Source organism: Sorex fumeus, unplaced genomic scaffold, assembly GCF_029834395.1.
Source record: "Sorex fumeus unplaced genomic scaffold, SorFum_2.1 ptg000048l, whole genome shotgun sequence".
In the NCBI taxonomy this organism is placed as follows: domain Eukaryota; kingdom Metazoa; phylum Chordata; class Mammalia; order Eulipotyphla; family Soricidae; genus Sorex; species Sorex fumeus.
Window position 1 is genome coordinate 8,059,442 of NW_026606105.1, and position 24,944 is coordinate 8,084,385.

General features: G+C 44.5%; 1 protein-coding gene across 10 annotated transcripts in view; it reads right to left on the bottom strand.

The window, feature by feature from the left end:
- Positions 1-24,944, bottom strand: part of LUC7L2 (LUC7 like 2, pre-mRNA splicing factor) — a 54,593-nt gene that overhangs the window by 17,856 nt on the left and 11,793 nt on the right. For 3 of the 10 annotated variants that reach the window (XM_056124054.1, XM_056124056.1, XM_056124057.1), the window contains one exon: positions 18,433-18,527. In XM_056124054.1, the coding sequence (XP_055980029.1) occupies positions 18,433-18,527 (95 nt within the window). Of the gene's footprint in view, positions 1-8,473; positions 8,635-18,432; positions 18,528-19,014; positions 19,721-20,537; positions 20,609-24,366; positions 24,444-24,944 lie in introns of those variants that run through there. The other 7 variants (XM_056124052.1, XM_056124053.1, XM_056124060.1 and 4 more) reach the window with 7 other exon arrangements.

Sequence of the window (24,944 nt, forward strand, 5' to 3'; positions counted from 1 at the left end):
CCAGACCAGCCCCAGTCATGGGACCAGAGCGATAGTACAGCAGGTAGAGAATTTGGTTTGCACATGGCCAACCTAGGTGCGATCCTGGGCATTGCATATGGTTCCCTGAGCACTGCCAGGAAGGAGTAATTCCAGAGCGCAGAGCCAGGAGTAACCCTGAGCATTGCCAGGTGAGGCCCTAAAAACAAAAATGAAAACTACACACACACCCCCTCAGTTCTTAAAAAAGTGATTACTCAAAGGGCTGCAAAGGGGTAAGGCATTTATTTGCTTTGCATGCGGCTGACCCAGAGCTGATCCCTGGCACCACTTACGACCCCGATCCCTGCCAGAAACAGTCCAAGCACAGAAGCAGGGACTGTGAAGTAGAAGAAGAGTAAAGTTAGGAAACCTTTACTGTAGACTACAAAGGGCCACCTCCGCTCTGCAGGCCGCAGCCCGGGACGGACCCCAAGAACCACAGGGCCCCACGATCACCACCAGGTATCGCCCCCCAGCAGAGAACGAAGAAAAGAAAACGCCATCAGCTCTCCAAGCCCCACTTCAGGAAGCATCAAAGCGGCTTCCCAGCTGTTCCCAGTCCTGCCAGGCACTGCAGCTGCTGAGCGCCGGCCGCCTCCGGCCCAGATGCTGCCCCCTCATTCCCCTGCCAGTGGTGGCTTAGGCCAGACGCCTGCCACGCCACACGGCTGCCTTCCCGGTCCAAGCGAAAGCAAACACATGGCGCTGCTGAACACAAGGCACACCGGAGAAAAACACCCAGAGACAGCTCAAAGGGCTGAGCACACGCATTGCGTGGCGAGCAGGCGTCCTCCCAGGACTCAGCACAGTGCCTGAAGAACGCCCAGCGGAGAGCTGGGTGGGAATCCGCAAACCGAACAATGTAGAAAACAGCACCAGGGTTACGGAATCCAGACCGGATCGGAGTTCGAATCCTGACTGTGTTATTCCCAGCGTGGCTCCCAAACGAAGAAAAACTACTACCACCTCCCCACCCCGATAAGAGCTGAAAACCAATATAGACACCTCACAGCCACCGCCACACGTAACTAGTCCCAGCTTCACAACTAATCTCATCAGAGGCGCCAAGGGATGAGGCTCGTGGGTCAGCGGGTCTGCAGGCTGTAAACTCTGGGGAGTCCTGTCCCACCACACCCACACCCCACAACCTCCCCACGCCGAGCTTCACAACTCAACTCGGAAGAGCAGCCAAGTCAAGGATGAAACTCGCGGGCAAACCGGTCTTCAGGCTGAAAACTCTGGGGCCCCTCAGGAGGGGGCCGGTCCAAAACTCCCAGTTCTACAGGTGCTGGAGCTCCGGTGGCCGTGTGACACTTCCAAGTTCCAGAACAGTGCCAGGCCAGCAGGAGCACAGCAAATGAGATAGATGGGCAAGCAGCAAGCAGCCACTGAGCCCGCCAAGCCAAAACGACGGCTCAACTGCCAACAAGCAGCTCAGCAAACACGACTTTAATAACCCCACGGTGAGATGCAATTTGCACAGCTTCTTTTTCCTACTTACCACTTACACTTTATTGTAACAAGCAATATAAAATGAATGATTTTGTGCCCACCAAGGGGAGAGGCGTGTGAGTGGGGCAGGGGGCAGAGATAAGTGGTGGAGGGAAGGACACACTGATATGCTCACCTCACACACCATGCCACGTACTTGGTTCCCAGACATATAAGTCCCCAAATGTCCCCTCCTGGGGAAAAACACTCATGGCCACCCCGCAGAATCTGTTCCCCTTATGAAGAAAGCAGAATCACCCCAAGCACACCTTGGCCATACCGCACACCGCCCCCCTTCCCCGGGCTCCATTAGTCCAGCATCCCTGACAGGGGTCAAGACTTAGGGAACACCATAGTGGAGCAAACTTGAGTCAGGGGACATTGGCAGGACTAGAGCCCCTGGGAAGGCCTCGGCCCCTTTCCCAGCACTGCGTGGTCCTGGGTCTGAGACTCCCCCCTCCTCCCACGCACAGTTTTGAGTTCTACCCTGCCCTCCCCAGAAAAGGGAAAACAAAAAGAACCTCCCAAAAAGACAGGATACCACAATAGGGTCGAGTTTGGGGGAGTTCATGTCCTGGGGGAGATTTACTCGAGGGGGGATAATCTACCAACTCAGGAAAATAAGAAGTCCAAAAGGACAAAAATGTTGGGTGTTGTGTGCGTGAAACAAAGTTATTCTTTTCTTTCCTTTTTGGGTCACACACAGCACCCTCACAGGGACCCTATGGAATGCGGGGATCGATCTCAGGTCAGCAAGTGCAAGGCAAGCAACCTCCCCTGTGTACTATCACCAGCCCTGCAAGAAGTCTTGGCTGGAACTTATTTAGAAAGATGTCAGAAGAGGCAAAAGAAAAAAGTGTGTTCAAGAGAGAACACAGGTTCTTGAGCGGAAAAAAGCAAGCCGAGAACCCTGGAGACCAGCCAGCAAGAGCCATGTCAAGAACACACACCTGCGGGGCTGAACGATAGCACAGCGGGTAGGGCGTTTGCCTTGCACGCGGCCGACCCGGGTTTGATTCCCAGCATCCCATATGGTCCCCCAAGCACCGCCAGGAGTAATTTCTGAGTGCATGAGCCAGGAGTAAGCCCTGTTCAACGCCAGGTGTGACCCCAAAAGCAAAAAAGAACACACACGATCCCGAAGAGCCAGCCTGAGAGGCTTTGGGAAAGAGCTTTCCACCGCGGTGACTATTTTATGCTCAGTTAAGTGGGGCGAGAGGGAGGCTGACTTGAGAAGAGTACCCCCAGCTGGGCCCAGCGCTGAAATCTGGCATCAAGCAGCTCAGTCTGAACCTTGGCACAGGCGCTGGAGTCCATCGCTCTTCCCCAATGAAAGGAATTTCAAGAAGAGCAAGGGAACCAACTAATGTCTGAGCTCCTGAACCATCTGAGAAGTCAGGAGGGCTTTGGCTGCTGCAGTTTAATGCCCAGTCACGATGGGTTTTTTGGGGGGCTGACAGTGCTCAGGGCCTACCCCTGGCGATGCTCAGAGAACCATATGGGACGCCAGTGAAACAAGATAGCTTTCACTTAAACTTTACTGAGGGGAGAGAAAAGGAGAAGTGTGTGTTTAAGCGAGAACACGGGCTTGTCCAGAGTAGAAACAGGTAAGCAAAAGAACCAAAAGACAAGCAAGCAAGATACATGCTTGACAGAGAACGTGGACTTGAGGAGCAGCCCAAGAGTTCCTGCTGCAACCCAAAATGCACATGTGCCCAATATCCAAGAACTGTAAACACAAAACCACATCATGAAGGCCAGAGTGATAGTACATCGAGTAGGATGCTTGTCTTACATGTGGCTGACCCGGGTTCCATCCCTGGCGTCCCATATAGTTCTCTGAGCACCGCTAGGAGTAAGCCCTGGCACTGCCAGTCCCCCCAAACCCATTGTGACTGGGGTTCGAGCTGCAACAGCCCAATCCATCCTGACCTCACAGATGGTTCAAGAGCTCAGACAAATATTTGTTGGTTCTCTTCCAAACCAAACAACATTTTTTGTAATTTAAACTTTATGATTTGTGATCATTAAAAAATTGGGATTTTTTTTTTTTTGAGTCTAAAATGAGCCAGTTATCTCTTGCCGGGACTGAGTCCTGAGAGGAGTTGGAAGCAGCCCCTCTCTGCCCCAGCACTTCAAGGGGAGCCAAAGAAAAACTCCCAAGACAATGGGGGGGGAAAAAAAGAGGCTCTTCTACCTTTTCTTGTAATCTTTTTTGAAAAATGCCAACAGGAAGTAAATGAATAAGTATGTTATTTCTGGCTTGAACTATACAAAGGTATTAAACGGTAGAATTAAAACAGGCCTTGTCACATGAGCACTCCCCACACCAGCAAGGAAAGAGAACACCAAGATGAAACCCCAAGGCGCTACTGGGAGGCAGAGATGCACGCACTACACGGAAACGAGGGGGCGCCACAGTGGCCCTCGTGGCCAGCACGCAGGCCAGCATTTAAAGTTGCAGAGAATGAAGGGGACCCAGACTCAGAGAAGGAACAGACAAACTTGAAAGCACGTGGAGGATGGAAAAGTCATGGAACAAAAAAAATCTGGCCAACAACCGATTTATTCATTCAAATAAGAGGCCAACGGGATGACCGATTTCAGATTGCACTCCTGGCCCGGGGATGTGAAAGGGGCACTTAGCATGACGCTTGGTCCACTTCTGAACTCAAAAGATACTCACTGACCATTTGCTCAATGAATTGCTGAATGCTGGTATCAGCAGTCCCACCCAGAGAAAAAACTACTTTGAGGGAAATTTTCTGGCTAACTTTTACTGTGCATTCTTTCTCTAAATCCGCCCCAGGAATCTAACACCTCACACTCACCTTTTTCTATTTTCAAAATCACTTGAGGACCATGGTGAGATTCATACTCTTTTTTGTTTGTTTTGGGAGACACACCTGGCGATGTTCAGGGGTTACTCCTGGCGGTGCGTGGAGACCATGTGGGATGCCGTGGATCAAACCAGGGTCCACTATGTGCAAGGCAAGGCCGCTGGGGAGATGCTTCAGAGACTGGGCCCCTGCCTCCCTGCGGGAGACCACACTTGCTTCCCGCCACTGCGTGACCTTCCAAGCTGGTGCTGGAAGCTGTTGTTCGATTGGTCTGCAGGACCGCTGGGAAGGTCCCAAAACACCCTCTCCCCCACATACATTGCTTAAATGTCATTATTCCAAACACTACTATAATAAGCAACGCATAGGGGAGTTCTTGAAAACTGAAACTAAGAAAATGTAGAAATGACATTATCCAAGTACACATACCTACATACATTCTCTAGACCAAAAAACTGTCGCTGGGATAACGGACATTCCAGATGGCTGTTGATTTTGTCTATCTGGTCCATACCCAGCAGTGCACACAGTTTTCCCTTGGATCTGCGCTCAGGGGGACCCTAAGTGGTATGGAGAATTAAAACCAGGTTGGCTGTGCGCCAGGAGAGGGCCTACCTACAGTACTTTCTCCCTGGTATCTCACATGTTTTATCTTTGAAGAACAAAGCACTGAACGTTTTTCAGTGTCCCGATAAGAAACAATCATCAGTCACCGAGCAAAAGCCCAGCGAGTAGGGTGTTTGCACTGCATGCAGTCAACTTGGGCTTGATCCCCAGCATCCCATATGGTCCTCATGCTGTAGCATGAGTAGTGCCTGAGCACAGAGCCAGGAGTCCTGGGCACCACGGGGTATGGCACCCCACATTAAATTTCAGCGAGAAAATCTGTGACTTTGCTTAGATCTGTGGTTGGGTAATCACCTCTTCAAAGAAACTATTTGATTACAATGTCCTTCGGTGGAATTTAGGTTCATCATTCAAATTTTCCAAATTCTGCACTTATAACTCATTCCTTCTCTCTTTTTCAACAAATACATTAATGTTTTCAAATTTGTGGGGGTGGAAATAAAAACCCCAGAACCAGATCTTCAGAAACAGAACTCAAAGATTCTGAAGAAGGGAATAAGGCTTGGGTCTTTGTCACTCAGAACCACTGCACAGTTCAACAAACAGAAACAGTGAAATATATTAACTTAGTATCAGGCCATGGAAAACAATCTGGCTCCAATGACTCCCAGAACTCAGTTTCCTGGGTTTAGGAGAGAATGATCTTTGCTACTCTTCACTGTTACAAGAGCCACCCTTAAAGATTTAAGAATTGCTTCAAAAGACAAAAGCAGATCATGCTAGGACCAAGAAACTCACTCTGTATAAATGTTCATTGAAGCTGGTCACCTATGCACACAGCTCAGGACACAATTTTCTCCTGTTCAGTTAAAATCACTTTCACTGTCCTCCCGTTGTCCATAGATTTTGCTCGAGCGGACCCAGTAACGTCTCCATTGTGACAATTGTTACTGTGTTTGGCATATCAAATATGTCATGGGTAGCCTGCCAGGCTTTGCCGTGTGGACAAGATACTCTTGGTAGCTTGCTGGGCTCTCTGAGAGGGGCTGAGAAATCGAACCTGTCGGCCGTGTGCAAGGCAAACGCCCTACCCACTGTGCTATAGCTCCAGCCCTCAGTTACAATATTCTATTGAAAAAGTTCTTTAAAAGATTCTCCCTTTGGGACAGAGAGTCTAGTACGTAGGGCACTTGCCTTGTACCAGGTGACCCCACATTCACCCCCACCCCAGCCCAGCCAGGAGTGATCCCTAAGTGAAGACCCAGAAATAAACACTGAACACCGCTGCGTACAGTCACAAAACAAAAGCACGAGCGCACACACACACACACACTCTAAGGTAAAGGTAAAGGTAAAGGCCCTCCCGTTGATCGTCGATTTGCTCGAGCGGGCCCAGTAACGTCTCCATCGGAGACTTTGTTGTTACTGTGTCTGGCATATCGATATCGAATACTCTCGGTAGCTTGCCGGGCTCTCCGAGAGGGGCGGAGGAATCGAACTCGGGTCGGCCATGTTGGCCGCTTGTAAGGCGAACGCCCTACCCGCTGTGCTATCGCTCCAGCCCACACACACACACTCTAAAGATACATAAAATAATTTTTATTTTATTTTTGCTTCGTTTTGGGGTCACACCCAGCGGTGCTCATAGCTTACTCCTAACTATGAGCTCAGAGATCACTCCTGGCAGGGCTCGGGACCACTTCGGATGCTGGGGACTGAACCCAAGTTGGCCCCATGAAAGGCAAGCACCCTACCTACTGTGCTACTTTTCTCTTCAGCCCTATCCATCAACATTTAAAAAAAAAAAAGAGGCTGTAGAGATAGCAAAAGGGATAAGACACTTGCCTAGAACGCAATGGCCCATCCCAATTAAGATTTCTGGCATTATATAAAATTTAAATTTTATAGTTTATGTATTTATTGGGAAAGTTTTAATGTGCCTCTGATTTTGTTGTAATCAAGTGTAATTTTGATTAAAGCAGTGCCTAGAAATAATCTGAAAAGGTAAAGGTAAAGGTAAAGGCCCTCCCGTTGATCGTCGATTTGCTTGAGTGGGCCCAGTAACGTCTCCATTGGGGACTTTGTTGTTACTGTGTCTGGCATATTGAATACATCACGGGGAGCTTGCCAGGCTCTGCCGTGCGGGCGAGATACTCTCGGTAGCTTGCCGGGCTCTCCGAGAGGGGCGGAGGAATCGAACTCGGGTCGGCCATGTTGGCTGCGTGCAAGGCAAACGCCCTACCGCTGTGCTATCGCTCCAGTGTTGTAAAAATCTGCCTATCCCTGAATCTGAAAAGAATAAACTATAAACAGTTACCTGTTTAATGTGTAGACATTACATACATACTGCTTTAACATAAGCCTATTCAACACAGAGCTAGCTGAAATTCTATAAACTGGGAAGCTCTAGAAACTGGCATGCAAAATTTCAAGAAAGGGGAGCTGCAGAGATAGAGCACTTGCCTTGCATGAAGCGAACCCAGGTTCAACAGCCAGCATCCCACATGCATCCCTCAAGCATCGCCAGGACTATCCCTTGAGCACACTGGTTGTGGCCTAAAAACCACCACCACTATCAAATCAGTAGAAAGGGAGAGCTGGGAGTGCTCCGAGGCCTGGGTACGACCCCTGGCATCACCTGCCCCCACCCCCCTCACCCCAAAGCCTCACTAGCAGTAATGCCAAGCACACTGCTAGATGTGGTTTAAAAAACAAAATGGTTTTAAATTTAATCTAAAACAATGGCAAAAACACTGTTAAAATATATTAAGTGATCTTGGTGCTGCCCTGACCATAGCTTTCACTATGAACTTAGTCCAGCTTGTCGGGATCACCGGGCGCATATACCTGTCCCTGTTCTCTAGATGCTATCTAGGCAGAAAGAATGAGAAATGCATTCTGGAACCAAGAATATGCCGTGTACAAGGGAACTGAGACCTACATGAAGAATATACCTGGAAGTAAGGACAGTAGATCAATTACCGCATGTTCACATTGCAAGCATAAAATAAAACATTACGGTATGTTAAAAAAAAAATCCATGTATCAAACGAGGAGCAGGGAATGTGACTTCTTGTATGAACACAAGCTCCACATGTGAAGCCCCAAGACCACACACAGAGACCTCTTGGGCTTCAGGAGAAGGCACAGGGGTCAAAGCACTCGGTCACACACACACACACACACACACACACACACACACACACATGCGCCCCCCCACCAATAAAAGATTCTGAACAGACCATTTTGCAAGAGAGTGTTTAAATTATTTACAGGTTACTGTTCTTCATTTTCATGTGCAGAGAATACTCATATTTTTGATAAGCAATTCAGCTGTGAAACACTCCGATTCCTTGCATCTTAAAAGGTTAACACATTTCCCACTAACAATTCTTGAAACTTAAACGTTGATTTCTGAAGTCAAATTGTGTATTCAGCATTCTATTTTTTGGGGGGGAGAATTATTTATTAACCACATGGAGGGATACTATTCTAGATGGTATGGACTTAAGCACTAAACAAAACAATCTCCCTGCCCTTATTATACAACTTACATTCTAGTGGCTGGTTGAGAAAACTTTTTGCAGGTTTACTTCTTAGCACTTATTCTGCTTCTCCATACTTTCATGGCTTTTACATATGTATTATCAAAGAGACTTCAGCAGTTTTAAAGTTCAGGTTTGTATGTACCCAAGTTATTGATTTTAGACAAGGCCTTAAAGGAAAGAATTAGAGAAGCAATAAAGGAGTTTCAATTAGTAAAAATTGCATTTGGATAAGACCCTAAGCTACAGGGGGATATCATATCAACTCAGCATTTTTGACAAACAGTCCCAATCACTTAAAAATGCCAGGTAAAATTTTATTCTCATGCCGGATAGGTTCAAAGCCTGGAACAATGCCAGATGATCCCGAAGCACACAAAACCAGGAGTAAATCTTGAGAACCACCAGGTATGGCTCCAAACAAAAAGTTTTATTCTCTCCCTGTCCAAATGATCTCTCAGGACCACATTTTTTACATTCTAAAAACAAGAATCTTCTCTTTGCAACACCAATTGGTGTTCAGGGCTTACTCTTGGCTCTGTGCTCAGGAATCACCCCTGGCAGAGCTTGGGGGACCATGTAGGTGCCTGTGGGTCAACCGCGTGCAAGGCAACACCCTGCCCGCTGCACAATCACGCTGGTCCCATGGAACTGTTCTTAAAGGGAGAAGCGTCCAGGCCCGGAGCCGGCACGATGGCTGAATGTGTACTGTGCGTGCAGAAGCCTGGCTCCAACACCATCACTGAAAGGTACCCCAGCACTGCCGAGTGTTGCCGCAAAACCAAAAGCTTTCCAATAGAAGAATTATAAAATGTGAAATTCAGTTCAAATACAAAGGACCACTCTATCTCCATACCCATAAGTAACAGTTACCTACAAAGCAAAGCATTTAGAATTAAGTTAATCAAGGTATCTGGGTGATAGTTGCATGCTCTGAATTCTGACTGTGAGACATCTGAGCAGCACGGTTTCTCTATGTCTTCATTTTTTCCCATCTACCACCTTATACCAAAAATGTTTGTCAACATTAAATAATGCTACAATGAAGGCGATAATTAAACTGGTGGTCAGTCCTGGACTTAGGGCAGACATGCTATGAAAGTATATATAACCATCTCTGAAGGGTTTTGGTTTTTCTGTCTGATTTGATTTGGGGACCACAAATGGTGGTGATCAGGCTTACTTCTGACTCTGCTAAAGGATCAGTCCTGGTGATTTTGGGGGAACATACAAGGTCCAAGAAATCAAACCCAGACTGGCGGTGTGCAAATGTCCTATCCATTGGACCCACCTGTGCAGTTTTCAGATGCAAACTTCTATTTCCATCTCTGCTGTAGACTAAATGCCTCCTATAAATTACTATTACCCATGGGGGCCAGACAAATAGTACAGAGGACAGGGTGCTGGCCTTGCATATGGCCAACTGGGGGTCAATCTCCAGCACCACATATGTGCCAAGCATCAAGAAAGATCCCTAAGTAGAAAAAGAAACAAGCCCTGAGCACAGCTAGGTGTGGCCCCCAGTAAAAGGGGTCTTAAAAAAAATTCTCAAACAGTGAGTTCAGTGCTTGCCCTGGGGGCAACCAACTCAGTTTTGATCCATGAGAGCAGAGTTTGGAAGACGTCTTGAGCAACACCAAGGTATATCCAAAATAAGCAAAAATATATGATGTTCTAAGAGAATTGGAAAACCACCCAAGCTTTGAAATACAGCAACTTCTTACACTTTCAGACATAGTCGTGCTCCTTATGGGCCATCATCCTGGCCCAAGGAGGTGGTTAGCAGGTAGCTCACGCACTGCAGCACCTCTTCAGTGTCAAATACCTACGTTTAGGTTGTCTGACACCGGCACTGCATGGCCCTCCTCAGCACTACTAGACACTAGCATGTAAGTGACAGCCGACTATCACCAGGAATAGCCTTCAAATCACTTTTTGGGAGACCCTGGGGGGGAGGGGAATCTAGAAATATTTGCATTATCCTTTCCAGGTTTTTGCTCTAGGGCACACCCAGTGGCATTGAGGACTTCCTTCTGGCTGTACAATCAGGGATCACTCTTGGGGGACCATACAGGCAGCCAGGAACCAAACCTGGGTTGGGCTCACGCAAGGTAAGGGCTTCATCCAGTGGAGCATCTCTCCAGCCCCAAATATACATATTTAGATAAAAATATGCATAAGTATTTTCATTTTGTCCTTTATTTATACTAATTATGAATTTGAGAACAGTTATAACTTATGAAAGGGAATAGGTGAAGCTTCCATCAGCCTGAATTCTAAAATATTCCCTACAATTTTTAGTTACAAAGAGATTTTCTTCTTAAAGTTTTGGGGCCACACAGAACTGTGCTCAGTGCTTACTCCTGGCTCCTTGCTCAGTGACCACACTTGAAGATTCAGGGGACCACGTGGGTTACTAGGGGTAGAACCCATGTCGACCACACTCAAGACAAATGCCCAACCCGCTGCTGCTCTGGCCCAACTGAAAACAGGTTTTTGAAAATCACATGAGAGAGAGGCTGGAGTGATAGTGTAATGGGTGCATGCCTTCCATCTCTATTAATCAGGGTTCGAGCCCCAGCATCCTATATGATCCACCAGCACTGCCTGGGTAATTCCTGAGTACAGAGCCAGAAGTAACCCCTGAGCATCACCAGGTGTGATCCCTGAGCTCAGAGCCAAGAGAAAGTCCTGGGAAATGCCAGTGTGGCACAAAAGCAAAACAAGGCCGAGAATACGTCTGTGTCTCCATTTTCTTTTTGGGTCACACTTGGCATAGCTTTGTACTCAGCGATTACTCCTGGCAGTGCTCGAAGGACTCTATGGGATGACGGGAATCAAACCCAGGTCGGCCACATGCAAGGTCGCCCTACCCACGACCCTATAGCGCTGCCCCCCATTTGTTTCTTCTAAAATAATCAGAAGAACTGCACGTTGCTGGGTGTGATAGAGCTGAGGTATAAAACTTGGGGAAACGAAAAAAGGATCAGGCAGTCTACAGTCAACACTACGATCTCTGCATTCTTCATTTAGCGAAGGTTCTTTTTCATTTTCTGAAAGGGCATCTTCCACACACAGAGGAATGACCCATTGAAGTTCATAACTCAAATCACAAAGCTCCCACACCAGGTTTGAGCACTGCTCGAAGGAACCCTCTTTAGTTTGGGTCATGCTCAGGGCAGTTTCAAGTTCTCACGGGCCTTACACCAGGACAGGCCTGGAGCCTGCACATAGCCATGCAGTCTTTCTGACTTGGATTGACTTTCAGACAACCCCATCCACATCTAAGAAACTCCTATCAGACTACAAATGGAGATTATTTCTAACCCATTCCTTCCCTGGCAAGTGATTTTAGGAAAACTTTACTGTTTTGTGTGGAATTCAACACCATCAATTTTAAGCCTCATCATTCTGACGTTCTGTACTGTAAGGGGAAACAAGAATCAAGACAGAATTTCCCTGGCTGTGGAGAGCGTTCGAAGAGCTGCAATACTCACTCTGCGTGCACACATTGGCACAGCAGGGCTCCCAGAGTACCTCCAGCGTTTAGCCACCAATAGCACTTGGGCATGGCCCAAAGGCGGGGTAGGGGGGGAGAAGGGGCAAGTGGGGTGAGATTTCACTATCATTTTATCGTTTCACCATCAAATTTAATTGCATGGAGGCTGGAGCGATAGTACAGTAAGTAGGGTGTTTGCCTTGCATGCAGTCGACCCGGATTTGATTCCCAGCATCCCATATGGTCCCCTGAGCACCACCAGGAGTAATTCCTAAGTGCAAAGCCAGGAATAAGTAGCCCCCGTGCATCGTCGGGTGTGAACAAACCCCCCAAAATTTAATTGTATAGTTCAGCAATGCTAAAAGGATAAAGTTACTATGTCAGTTTGGTTCCAGTTTTACTTCAAACCAACAAGTGACCATCATTAAAGCTAAAAATTTGAATCATGGGCCAGAGAGAAGTACAGTGGGTAATTGCGTGGCCTTTCATGTAGCTGACCCAGGTTCAATCCCCAAACCAAATAGGTTATCCCCTGAGCACTGCCATGAGTGATTCCTGAGCACAGAGCCAGGCGTAGGCCCTGAGCACAGCTGGGTGTGGCTCAAAACACAAAATGAACAGAATCATATACATATTAGAGAACATTTTGGAGGACAGGGGCCCCAGCAGGGGTTCATTAAGCAATGGAAGATGCAACCTGAGTCTTGTGCATACCAGGGATACATTCTAAACCTCTGAGCTATTTTCCAAGCCGGTCACAGAACTGCTTTAAGTATCAACTGATCCTACATCGTCAGGCAGAGACAAAACTGCCCACTCTCACACCTCTGTTCAATATACTTGCCTTGGAAATTAGGCAAGAAAATAAGAGAAATCAAAGGCATCCAGGAAAGAAAGAAGTCAAGCTTTCATTATTTGTGAATGACATGCTAATTTAAAAAAATCCTAATAATTCTAAAAACAACAGATTTGTATAGTGGCAGGCTGAAAAATGAACACGCAGAATCCATGGTTTTCCTATGGACAAAAAACAAAGAAGAGATAATAAAAAATTCACAACTGTGCTTCAATAAAAGAAAGCACTGGACAAACAAGTAGGGCATTTGCCTTGCCTGCGGCTGACCCAGGTTTGCTCTCCGGCATCTCATATGGTCCCCCAAGCACCACCAGGAGTAATTCCTGAGCGCAGAGTCAGGAATAACCCCTGAGCATCACTAAGTGTGACCCAAAAAAGGATAAAAATAAGTGCCTTGGAATCAGCTTAAAGAAGTGAAAGGTACGTACAAAGAATACAAAACACTACTTTAAGAATAAAAGTGTTGGGGGTGATAGTTCAATGGGTAGGGCATTAGTCTTGCATGTAGCCCACCCAGTTTGATTCCCGGCAACCCATGTGGTCCCCCCTGAGCCCAGCCAGGAGTGATTCCTGAGCATCGCTGGGTTTCACCCACAAAGCCAATAAATAAATAAATAAATAAAAGTGGACACACGGAAATGAAAACATCCCCCTGGCTCATGGATTGGGAGGATTAACATCATTAAAATGGAAATACTCACCAAAGCACTGTACAGATTCAATACAGTCCTTATAAGGACATCCATGACATTTTTCAAAGAAAAAGATCAAACACTTCGAAAATTCTTATGAATATTAACTCCTCTCAACTCCACCCCCAGTAGCTAAGAAAAGAAGATGGAAGGCTTCACGAAGGCTTCACCTTCCCCAACTTCAAACTGCACTAAAAAGCAGCATGGCACTGGAATACAGAAAACTTCCTCAGATAAACATTCAGTTATTTTCAATAAGCGAAAAATATGAACTGAAGAAAGCCTATTCAAAAAGTGGTACTGGGAAAACAGGTTCACTACATCCAAAACCAAACAATCAAAAAAAAAAAAACCCCACAAAACAAATTTCTAATGCCATGCAAAAAAAGTCAAATCAAAATGGATTAAGGAGGGGTCAGAATGATAGTACAAGTGGCAGAACATGTGCCTTGTACAGACAAAACTGGGTTCAACACCTAGTACCCTGTATGGTCCCCTGAGCCCACAAGAACTGGTTTCTGGGTACAGATTCAAGAGTCACAACTGAACACACTAATAATAATAATGACAATAATAATAATAGTGATAAAATTCTTTAAGTGACAAAAGACCTGGCTAGCAGGCCAGAATCCCTAAGATACATAAAGAAAAACATAGACAGAACTCTCCAGGATACTGAAGCTAAAGGCATCTTCAAGGATGAAACACCACTGACCAAGCAAGTGGAAGCAGACTACATTAAACTAAGAAGCTTATGCACCTTGAAGGAAAGGACCAAGATCCAAAGACAGCGCACAGTAAAATATACCAGAAAATTTATTTACCCAACACTTATTCGATAAGGAGCTAATAGCCAAGATATATAAGACACTGGTACAACTTTACAAAAAAAAAAAAAAATCACAGAACCCCATCCAAAAGAATGGGGAGAAGACCAGAAACTTCTTAAAAAAAAATACAAATGGCAAAAGAGCACATAAAAAATTGCTCTTCATCACTAACCATCAAGGAGATGCAATGAGCTATTTCATGCCACAGAGACTGGCACAAAACCAGAACCAGAACAAGAACAACCAGTGCTGGCATGGATGTGGGGAGAAAGGGACTCTCATTCACTGCTGATGGGAATGTCAACTGGTCCAGCCTTTCTGGGAAACAATATGGACATTCCCCAAAAAAGCTAGAAATTGAGCTTCCATACAACCCAGCAATACCGCACCTGGGAATATAACCTAGGGTCCAAAAACGCAATGCAGAAAAGCAATCTGCACACGTGTGTCCACTGCAGCACTATTCACAATAGCCAGAATCTGGAAACAACCTGAGTACCGGAGAACAGGTGAGGAGATAAAGAAACTATACTACATCTACACGATGGAATACTACACAGTTATTAGGAAAAATGAAGTCATGAGATTTGCTTATACATGGCTGGACTCTATCATGCTGAGTGAATGAGTCAGAGAGGGAGGGACAGACAGAATGATCACACTCATTTGTGGTATATAAAAAACCTTTTGTAATTTTAGAATACTCAAAGACAATAACTCTGTTTTTAACAGTATATCTTAAGGTCGAGGTCTCGAGCAATCTTAAAGTCATTCAGTCAAAAAAATTTTTTTTGAAAAAAAAAAAAAAAAAGAGTATAAAAAAAAAAAAAAGGAACGAAATGAGGGAGCAGATAGGGGCTGAAGCAACAGGACAGTACGGTGTCCCATATGGTGCTCCAAACACCACCAGGAGTTAATTCTTGAATGCAGAGCCAGAAGTAAGCCCTGAGTATCACCAGGTATGGCAGGAAGGATAGACCTGAGAGAGTAGGTGAGTGTTTTGCACGCAACCAACTCAGGTTCAATCCTTAGCACCCGAGTTCCAGTCAGTAGTGATCCTTCAGCACAGAGACAGGAATAAAATCTGTGCACCACTAGATGTGGCAGAACGCAATAAGGACAAAGTGAGGGACGGGGAGGGGGAGAGAGAAATTAGGGTTATAAAGTACGAAGGAGCAGGAACTACATACGTCAATCCTACTTCAATCCGCACATAACAGTCTCCCAAGCAGCACTGAGCACCACCAGGGAGCCCAAACACTGCCCCCAAATAAAAACTGAAAAGAAACAAATGGGGGTCAGAGCAACAGTACAGCAGGTAGGGCATCTGCATTGTACACGGACGACTCAGGTTCAACCGCCGTCCCAACATCCCATATGGTGCCCAAGCACTACCAGGAGAAACCTGAGTGCAGAGCCAGGAGAAAGCCCTGACAACCACTGGGTGTGACCCAAAAATCACAAATAAAAAAAGGGGGCAGGGAAGACAAATGAGCAGTGTGTTCCTTATAAACTGTACAGCACAGCTATAGGCAGTGTTTCATTAATTCTATGCCTGTAAAATACAATGTCAAATATATTGTACAAAATAAATACAGTCTTAGTTTGGCAGGTTTTAAAGTATTAAACTTTTTTTTGGGTCACACCTGGCGATGCTCAGGGGTTACTCCTGGCTCTGCACTCAGGAATTACTCCTGGAGGTGCTCAGGGGACCACATGGGATGCTGGGATTCAAAACCGGGATGGCCGCGTGCAGGGCAAACGCCCTACCCGCTGTGCTATTGCTCCAGCCCCAAAAGTATTAAACTCTTAAAAACTAAATTCAGCTACTTTTAAAATATTTTTTTCAGAATTTATTTGAAGCAATAACTTAACTCTAGTTAAACAATTTGTTAAACTGAATACAATCATAAATTCGGAGTATCAAAGTGTACCAGATAATTTAAGACTATAGGTTTCTATTACATAGCACAATAGAATTTATTTCATTACCTGTCACAATCTAGTTCAAAGTTTTCAAAATTTGTAGTATGTTTAGTCTCCCAGTATTAGAATATACCTAAGAGAAATCTATACACTGTATTTTTCAAATAGTCAGATTCTTCTCCCCTTCTTGCATAATAGTTTCAACAGTGTTTCCTGAAGTCAGAAAGGCAGTACAGTGAGTGGCTACCGCACTGGCCTTGCACATGGCTGACCCAGTCTGGTGCCCTGAGCACAACCAGGAATGATACCTGAGCAAAGCAGGAGGAAGATTACGTAGCTATGGTCCAAAAACAACTACAACAACATAAGAAACATGCGAAAATCAACAGTGTTCCAACTGCATGCCTGGACTATTTATCAGAGATACTGAACTACTACTAACTCATTCGAAGAAACTCAGCTTTTAAGAAAACTCCCAGCAGCAAAGGGGACACACTTCAAACCCGTGTCTCCCTTGAAGCCTATGTTCTCTCTTGAACACGGATTTCCTCTCTTTGACTCCCCGCACAACTTTCTAAGTAAGCGTCACTCAATAATCACTATCTAAAACAACCTTGCGGGGCCAGAGTGATAGTACAACGGGCAAGACACTTGCTTCGCACAGAGCCCATGCAGGCTAGATCCCTGACATCCCTCAGGCACTGCCAGGAATGATACCCCAGTGATGAGCCAGGAGTTACCACTAAGCCACCAGGGGTGTGGCCCCCAAACAAAACAAACTCATATGCCACAGACTGGTAGGTGGAAGGGAAGTGTGTGTGTGTGTGTGTGTGTGCGCGCGTGTGTGTGGATGGGGGTGGGGGACAGTGCAGCACTGGTGAAGGAACGGTGTAGTGTTCAAACATTGTATGCCCGAAACCCTTAAAAGCCGAAGAACCCCCAAAAATCCAACCCATCTTGCTTCCCAGACTCAACAGTGAGAACATGAGATCTAACCTGCTACCACCAAAACTCAATGATTAGTAACTATGTAAATCATGGTTCTCAGAAACATTCCTGCAGAGAGGAGAGAGAGGAGTGGAGGGAGGGGGGAAGTGGGAGGAGAGAGAATGAACTCATCACTTCTACCAAATTCAAAAGTCAGGCAATCGAATTCTTTATTCCACTAAAACAGGTTTTCCATTATCTTGTTCCTTATTTTCCAAACTGAAATTAAAATGAAGGCGAAGATCAAATAACTTCACAAAATGTAGAATCTAAGTTGAGCCTTAAAAATTTCAGGAACCACTTTGATCACTAGCATCCCACATGGTCCCCTGCTCACCACCAGGGATGATTTCTGAGTGCAGAGTCAGGAGTAACCACTGAGCATCGCCAGGTGTGACCCAAAACCAAAAAAAGAAAAAATAATTTAGGGAACACAAAATATACAAGTGAAAAAACTACTCATACAGAATAGAGAACTAGTACAGTAGATATGGGGCTTGCCTGGCACATTGCTACATGGGTTTGATCCCCAGCACCAAGATGGTCCCTCGAGCCCAGCCAGCAATGACCCCTGAGCACAAAGCCAGGAGTAAGCAGGGTCAGGAGTGGTACCTCACACAAAAACACGACTCATAAATCAAATAGTGCGAATTTATCATTAACGAATTTCCCCACTACAGTGTCTGTAATACATAAAAAATATTATATACTGCTTTGGATAAAGGTCTACACACTCTGCTGGACCATGCAGAGATATCAAAGGGCTGAAGTGAATGCTTGGAATGCAGCAACCCGAGGACACACCATGGCACCAGAGAGTGACCCCAGCGCCTCCAAGAGGAAGGAGCTCCTCCACAGACCTTGGTGTAGCTACACCCTCCCCCCCAAGAAGCCTACACGGCTCAACGGTAAGGAATGGACTGGAAAACTCGCCTCTGGGTCAGAGAGAGCTCCGTGGGGAGGACACTTCCCTTGCACAACCTGGTTTCCATCTTGAGCACCACCCTAGGTGGGCCCTGTCAGTGCACTGAGAAAGAACTAGGTCCAGGTGCGGCCCAAAACCAAAAAGGAAAAAATAATGCAGAGCAAATTAATTTGAAAAGCCATTAATACTTCATCAAGTAGTTCTTTTTTGAAACACAGCAATAAAGAAAAGAGCAGACTGAATATATACGTACAGTTCCCGAGAGAACATCATGGGGGCAACAGTTGAGAAGGTGACTCTTGCATACTCTGTCATCACTGAATTTGATTCGCTGACGTGTCGTGTCTCCTGTAATATAGGAAAGTTAATAACATTCAAGGTTAGACAGCCAGAAAACACTTATTACTTAGAGCCCCACTATTACTAGATTTTATGTGTGGTTGTACACACATATTTATACATCAGCTCAGGAGGGATTAGTGTCTATAATGTCCTACAGAAAAAACTATTATAGATAACATGCAGCTGCAGTACTGTACTGCATATGTGACTCAGATAGTCCACGTGGGAAAGCAATCATTCTGTTAACATAGAGTACTTCAGAAAAGCATGGGATTTCAGAGCAGGAATGGACCTTGCAGATTAGAGAGTCCAACTCCTTCTTACTGCAGATGAGGAAACTGAGGCCCCAAAGAGGTTAAGCAACTTGCAGCAGACCCACTAGGAACGTTTTACTGGTTTTCAATGTTCTCTACTGGACACTAAGCATGGACTTTATGATTTACATTAAGGGAAAAACATAAAAAATAAAAATAATCTTGCAAACATTGCATACACACTGCGAATCCCCACTGAACCCCAGACGCCATTTCTTCCACTATTTTGTTCCAGCTGAAGTGTGTCCCCTTTGCTGTTGGGAGGAGTTAAGAGAGGGTAGAATAACGTGTTTAAGAGCGTACAAACCTGGAAGAAGGACTTACACACCAGTCAAACAAAGGCACATTGCCTAAATGAAAAGGAAACTTGAATGCCTCCGAGGTCCTGTACCTCCAAGTTTTATGGAGTCAGTCTGTGCTACATCATTGCCAAACAGGGTACATTTAAATTCACGCTTGATATAACACAATCCACCTCCTGAGCAACACAAGCTTCCCAACTTGCTCACCAAATATGCCTATCTACTCAAAACTTTAAAGAGCTAAGGAAAAGAAACGTAACTAGCTCAAATAACGAAACAAAGATGTTAGTTACTAATTTTTTTTTTTTGGCTTTGGGGGAAAACAAAACAAAAATGGTTTTAAAGATATTTCCTATATAGAATGCTAAGAAATTTAAGTGTTTTATTTTGGCTTTAAATTGGCATTATCACTAAGAATGAAAACCTACTGGTGAATTACTGAAGCAAGAACTGCTGGTACCAAAATAGACTGTAAATATTTCTGTACTTCACATGATGCCTGCATCATGCCAAAAACTCATTTAGGAAATGATTACACTGTTTTTCACAAGACCAACAAAAGGATTACCCCCTCAAGGTTATCTTGGAAGACTCTTTCAATACTGCAATTTAAGGAGGTGGTGGTGGTGGTGGTGGTGGTGGTGGTGGTGTAAGAGGTTTTGTTCAAAATTTTGTCTGGTTCTGGGAGGTGCCTCCACAGTGATGCTCAGCAGGCCTGATGGTTCAATGCAGGGGCCCCAGGAGGCAGTCCAGGGGATTGACCAGTGGTCAGCTGCACGCATACCCTGTGTGTTGGTCTCTGAACCCTCAAACTGTTAACTTTGTTAGAAAACTTAAGGTACATCCTAATTTGTGACTGGGATGTAAAAAAAAAATGTTTTGATTTAGGGCCAACCAACAGAACTTGGGGGCCAGGAATCAAACCTGGGACTCCCACATATAAAGCATGCACTCCAGGTCTATATGCCTCTCTTTGGCCCAGAGAAAATGGAAAAAAAGGCGGGGGGGGAAGAGAGGGGATTGGTTGAGGGAAGAGAAGTTTCCATAATCTGGCAGTGTCCAGAAGCTACACCTGGCAGTGCAAAGGGGAAAGAACAGTGCCAGGGAACAGGCCGGCCTCCGCAGGCAAAGCCTACATACTTCCCAGTCCTTCGTTTTCTCTGGGCCCACAAAACGTTAAGTAACTCAGAGTTAAAATGGTAGCGTCAGAGCAGTTCAACAATAGGTTTTCAGGAAGATTGTCTAATTAGATTATTTTTATATTCTAATTTGGAATAATCATTTAGTATTCACGCCTGCTACTATATAAGTTATCTTGATGGTTCTTGTCTTTTCTTTTTAAACACAACTGCTTTTGTTCCACATTCATTAACACATCTGAAAAGTTAGTGATAACTCACGGCTCGGCGAATGCGGGGCCTTTCTGACACTCCCTTGCAGACTGAAGTAGGCAGGCATAGATACATTGAACCTTTACAAATAAAACAAGGGGCCAGATTGTTCAGTTTGTATAGGATAGACTCTGCCAGCAATTTCAATACAGTATCTAGAAGTACATGTTGATCGTAAAGCTTCTTGTATATGGAAACAAAACAAAACAAAAAAAGTGAACAAAACTGGGGTATTTTGCTTTTCTAAAATACTGACTTTACCAGTGTAACCCCAGGGAAGAATAATTACAGATAGTCTAGGCTTCAGTGCCAGAAAGTGGTCCTAGAAGCCAGCTACAACCTAGAAACCAATCTATTTTAATAAAGGTTTTATTTTTAAAGTAAATTTCATCAGGCTGTGGGGGGGAAGCATGGGCTCATCCTAAAATGACATACTATGATGCAGCTCATACCGGATTAGCAATGCCATATACATCAGAAGCTTTTTGCTTGCTAGTGGGCGAGGGGGTTTTATTTGAACTGAGTTCAGTATACGCTAAGAGAGCAAACACATACCATTTTAATGAAGGAAAAAACAAAATCCCTCTCCAGATCTTGGAAACTCCCTGCTACAAGGACCTATACTTTTGGGTATGAAACAGCAGTATCATATACAAGTTCTTTCAGACTAATAGCTCAAGGATACTATAAGCCAGACCTTAGAATCAAGTGAGACTTATGGTAAATTTTACTAATCAAACACTATGACAAGAAACTACTTATTTTTTTTTGCTTTAAAAATCCAATATTAAATCTAGTATTAAGATTTATGTGCCTTAAAGACACAGCAATTAGATAAAATATGAATAATTCCTAACACAGTCAGCAAACAGTACTTCCAAGCAGCTTTTAAAAGAATCAGAATTCAAAATTCTGGGGTCCAGGGCTGGAGTGACAACACAGCTGGGAGGGCGTTTGCTTTGCACGTGGCCAACTCAGGTTTGATTCGTAGCATCCCATATGGTTCCCCAGCAATGCCAGAAATAATTTCTGAGTGCAGAGCCTGTGCATCACCGGGTATGACCTCCTTAAGGGGGGAAAAAAAATTCTGGGGCTGGAAAGATAGCACAGGGGGAGGGCTGCCATGCACACAGCCAACCCGGGTATAATCCCCAACATCCCATATGGTCCCCCTAGCACTGCCAGGAGTGATTCCTGAGTACAGAGCCAGGAGCAACGCCTGAGCATCGCTGCGTGTGACCCAAAAAGAAAAAAAAAGGAAAAAAAAAAACAAACAAAAACAAAAAAACAACTTTCCTCAAAATTTAACCCATGCCAACAAAAGAATCGGTCTTTATAAACTCTTAATTTTTTCTAATTCCTCACTGCAGAAAAATAAAATGTTAATACGTATACATTAAACAAGCAGTAGTTAACTGCAGCACAATTAATACAGCCATCAGTCTGCATATTAACCCCCAAATAATTTCAGACATACAAATAAGCTGAGAGATTCAAACAGCTAAGTACTGATTTGCTAATATTTTAAAAGTGTTAACTTTTATGGCCAATGTTATGACAATTTGGCTACATCACCACGCACTATTTAAATGGCATGGAAGTACAATTTTGCTAAAACAAAAATATTATAAAAATACCGATAATTCTGATTTCTGTCAAACATCTGGCCCAAACCATGTTCTGTCAAAGTAAGCTAAGCAGAACGATGCCCATTTGAATTTAAGGAAACAGTGGTGGGGACACGGACTATATTACAGGAAACAAGCATAAACCAAATCTCCTTACAAAACAAGGAATTAATTTATAAATTTAATGTCTTCGGGTTTTCTGGGCATATATTCATATAAAAATTAAACCGAATTATGAAAAAAAAATCGCACTGTTAAATTAACATCAAATCCAAGTCACAGAATCAGCCCTAATGGGGATTAAAAGAGGCTAAACAAGAAGAGGCATACAAGGCAAGCTCTTAATGAAGCATTTTTCTAAACGATGCTTTTAATGAAAAAAACATTTACAACAATAATGCAAAGGAGCATGATCCCACTGCCAAATGGATGATTCCGATAGCACTTTAGGAATTTTAGACCAGAGTGTTAGCCAGCCAAGGGCTGAGAGGTTAGAAAAGCACTTGTGCGTGGAGAACCCATGATCTGAAGAAACAGAATCGAGAGGAAAGAAAGGGAGAAAGGGGAACATTCCAAACAGACAGTACCCTGGAGAAAGATTATTAAAGTAGAAAGTTTGGGAAACACTAAGAGATTAACATTTGGCTTTTGGAAAATGGTCTCATGGTGAAGAACAGCAAAATTGGGGCCAAAATATCATTTTTAAGTAGAATCTTGACTTTTTAAATAACTTTTTCTCCTATCCGAATTTTCAGGGTATGTGTGTGTGTGTGGATGGGGGGGAACCACCCTTTAAAAATAATATATTGGGGCTGGAGCAATAGCACAGCGGGTAGGGTGTTTGCCTTGCATGCGGCCGACTCGGGTTCGATTCCCAGCATCCCATATGGTCCCCCGAGCACTGCCAGGAGTGATTCCTGAGTGCAAATCCAGGAGTGACCCCTGAGCATCGCCGGGTATGACCCAAAAAGCAAAAAAATTTTTAAAAAAATTAAAAAAATAAAAATAATATGCCTAGGGACAGAGCGGGCACAGCGGGTAGGGCGCTTGACTTTCCTTTCCCGGCACCCTATACGGTTTCCAAGCACTGTCAGGAGTGATTTCTGAGTTCAGAACCGGAAGCAACCCCTTAAGCATTCCTGGGTATGGCCCCCACAAACAAAAACAAACCTCAAAAAAGGAAGAAATTAGTATCTGTATAAAAAAAAAAAAGGTTTTGGGGTAGGAGCGATAGGACCGCAAGTAGGTCGTTTGCCTTGCACAACCAACCTATTATAAAAGGCGTATCGAACCCAGCCAACCTGGGTAGGATACACCAACAAAACAAAAAATGATTTGGGGTCAGGGTGACAGTACAGTGGGTAGGATGTTTGCCTTGCACACCATAAACCCAGGCTCGACTCCCAGCATCCCATATGGTCCCCCGAGTCCACATGGAGTGATCCCTGAGGGCAGAGTCAGGAGAAAGACCTGAGCACTGCTGGGTATGGTCCCAAAACAGAAAAAGACCAACAAAAAATAGATGTTCTACAGTCAAATCATTTTGGTTCCTCTATCCATAACTTCCACAATAACAGGGTCTTGTATACAACTAAAATGACAAGTTTTTAGAAATTAGAAATGCTCAAGAATTATGGCTGACAGTGTCCTTCAGTTGAATGAATCAAATTTTCTATTAGAATTTCCTACCAAGCAACTAACTTCTAACAACTCTCTCGTCCTCTCCTTTCTCTCCTTAGAGAGTTTAATGAATATGGAACCTGAGTCACAAGTAAACAAAATAAAAACTGGAATATACATTATTCAATGAGCAGGACCTCAGGTTAGTTACCCAAATCACCAGTTTTACTCAGGAAATATGCACGAGGCTACTCTATAAAAGGCGGCTTCTGGTCAAATTGTACTCAAGTATTACTAGTCTCAAAATTCCCTTCAATCAGTTGGGAGGATACAGGAAACCCCACTAATTCCCAACACAGCCATTTCATGGGCCTGCCTCTTCGGAAACTGAGTCAGACTTCAACTGTAGGAACAATGCTTTAAACTCTCAGCTGACACATTACCTGCTGTCATTTAACACGGTTCATGCTCTTTTCCCAAACCCCATGCCCACACCCCCAGTACCACCCACCTCCTCCTTCCCATACAAACAATAAATTAAATCAATTTTACATAGGTGCTATTTTAAAAACATCAAAATTTTACTTTACCCATTCTCTCCGATGCTCCCTGTATTTTTTTAAGCTGTGAGTGGATGACCATGCTATGTGATCAACAACTGTGAAGGCTAAGCAAAAGTGAACCGAGTTTAGTATTTCAAAAGAACCTTGAAATTTGTAATATTTGACATACATAAAATGATGCGCAGAATCCTTATCTACTGCATATTACCAGGCATTAATAGCAAGCAATTTATAAAAACTAATTAGTATTTCCTTTGTACAGAAATAGAGCTTGACTTAGGAAAGACAGGAGAAAATTCAACCACATACAAAGCGAATGGAAGCACCCTCTAGTCTACAAACGGGGCAATGGAAGGGTTCGGCTCCCACCGTTCCCATTAAACCACCAAAGTCCTCCTCCCCAGAGATACCTGCGAGGACACCAGGCACTGCTGGGCCAGGGCAGGCACAATCTCCCTGAGTAAAATCACAACGCTTAGTGACAAGAGAGCCAGAACTAGCAAGACAGACGTAAGTACGAAGTGTGAGATTCCCTATGCCCCCACTCTTTGAGTGCTAAAATGTAAAGTGACCCCATCCTCCTGACCATTCCCGACAACAGATAC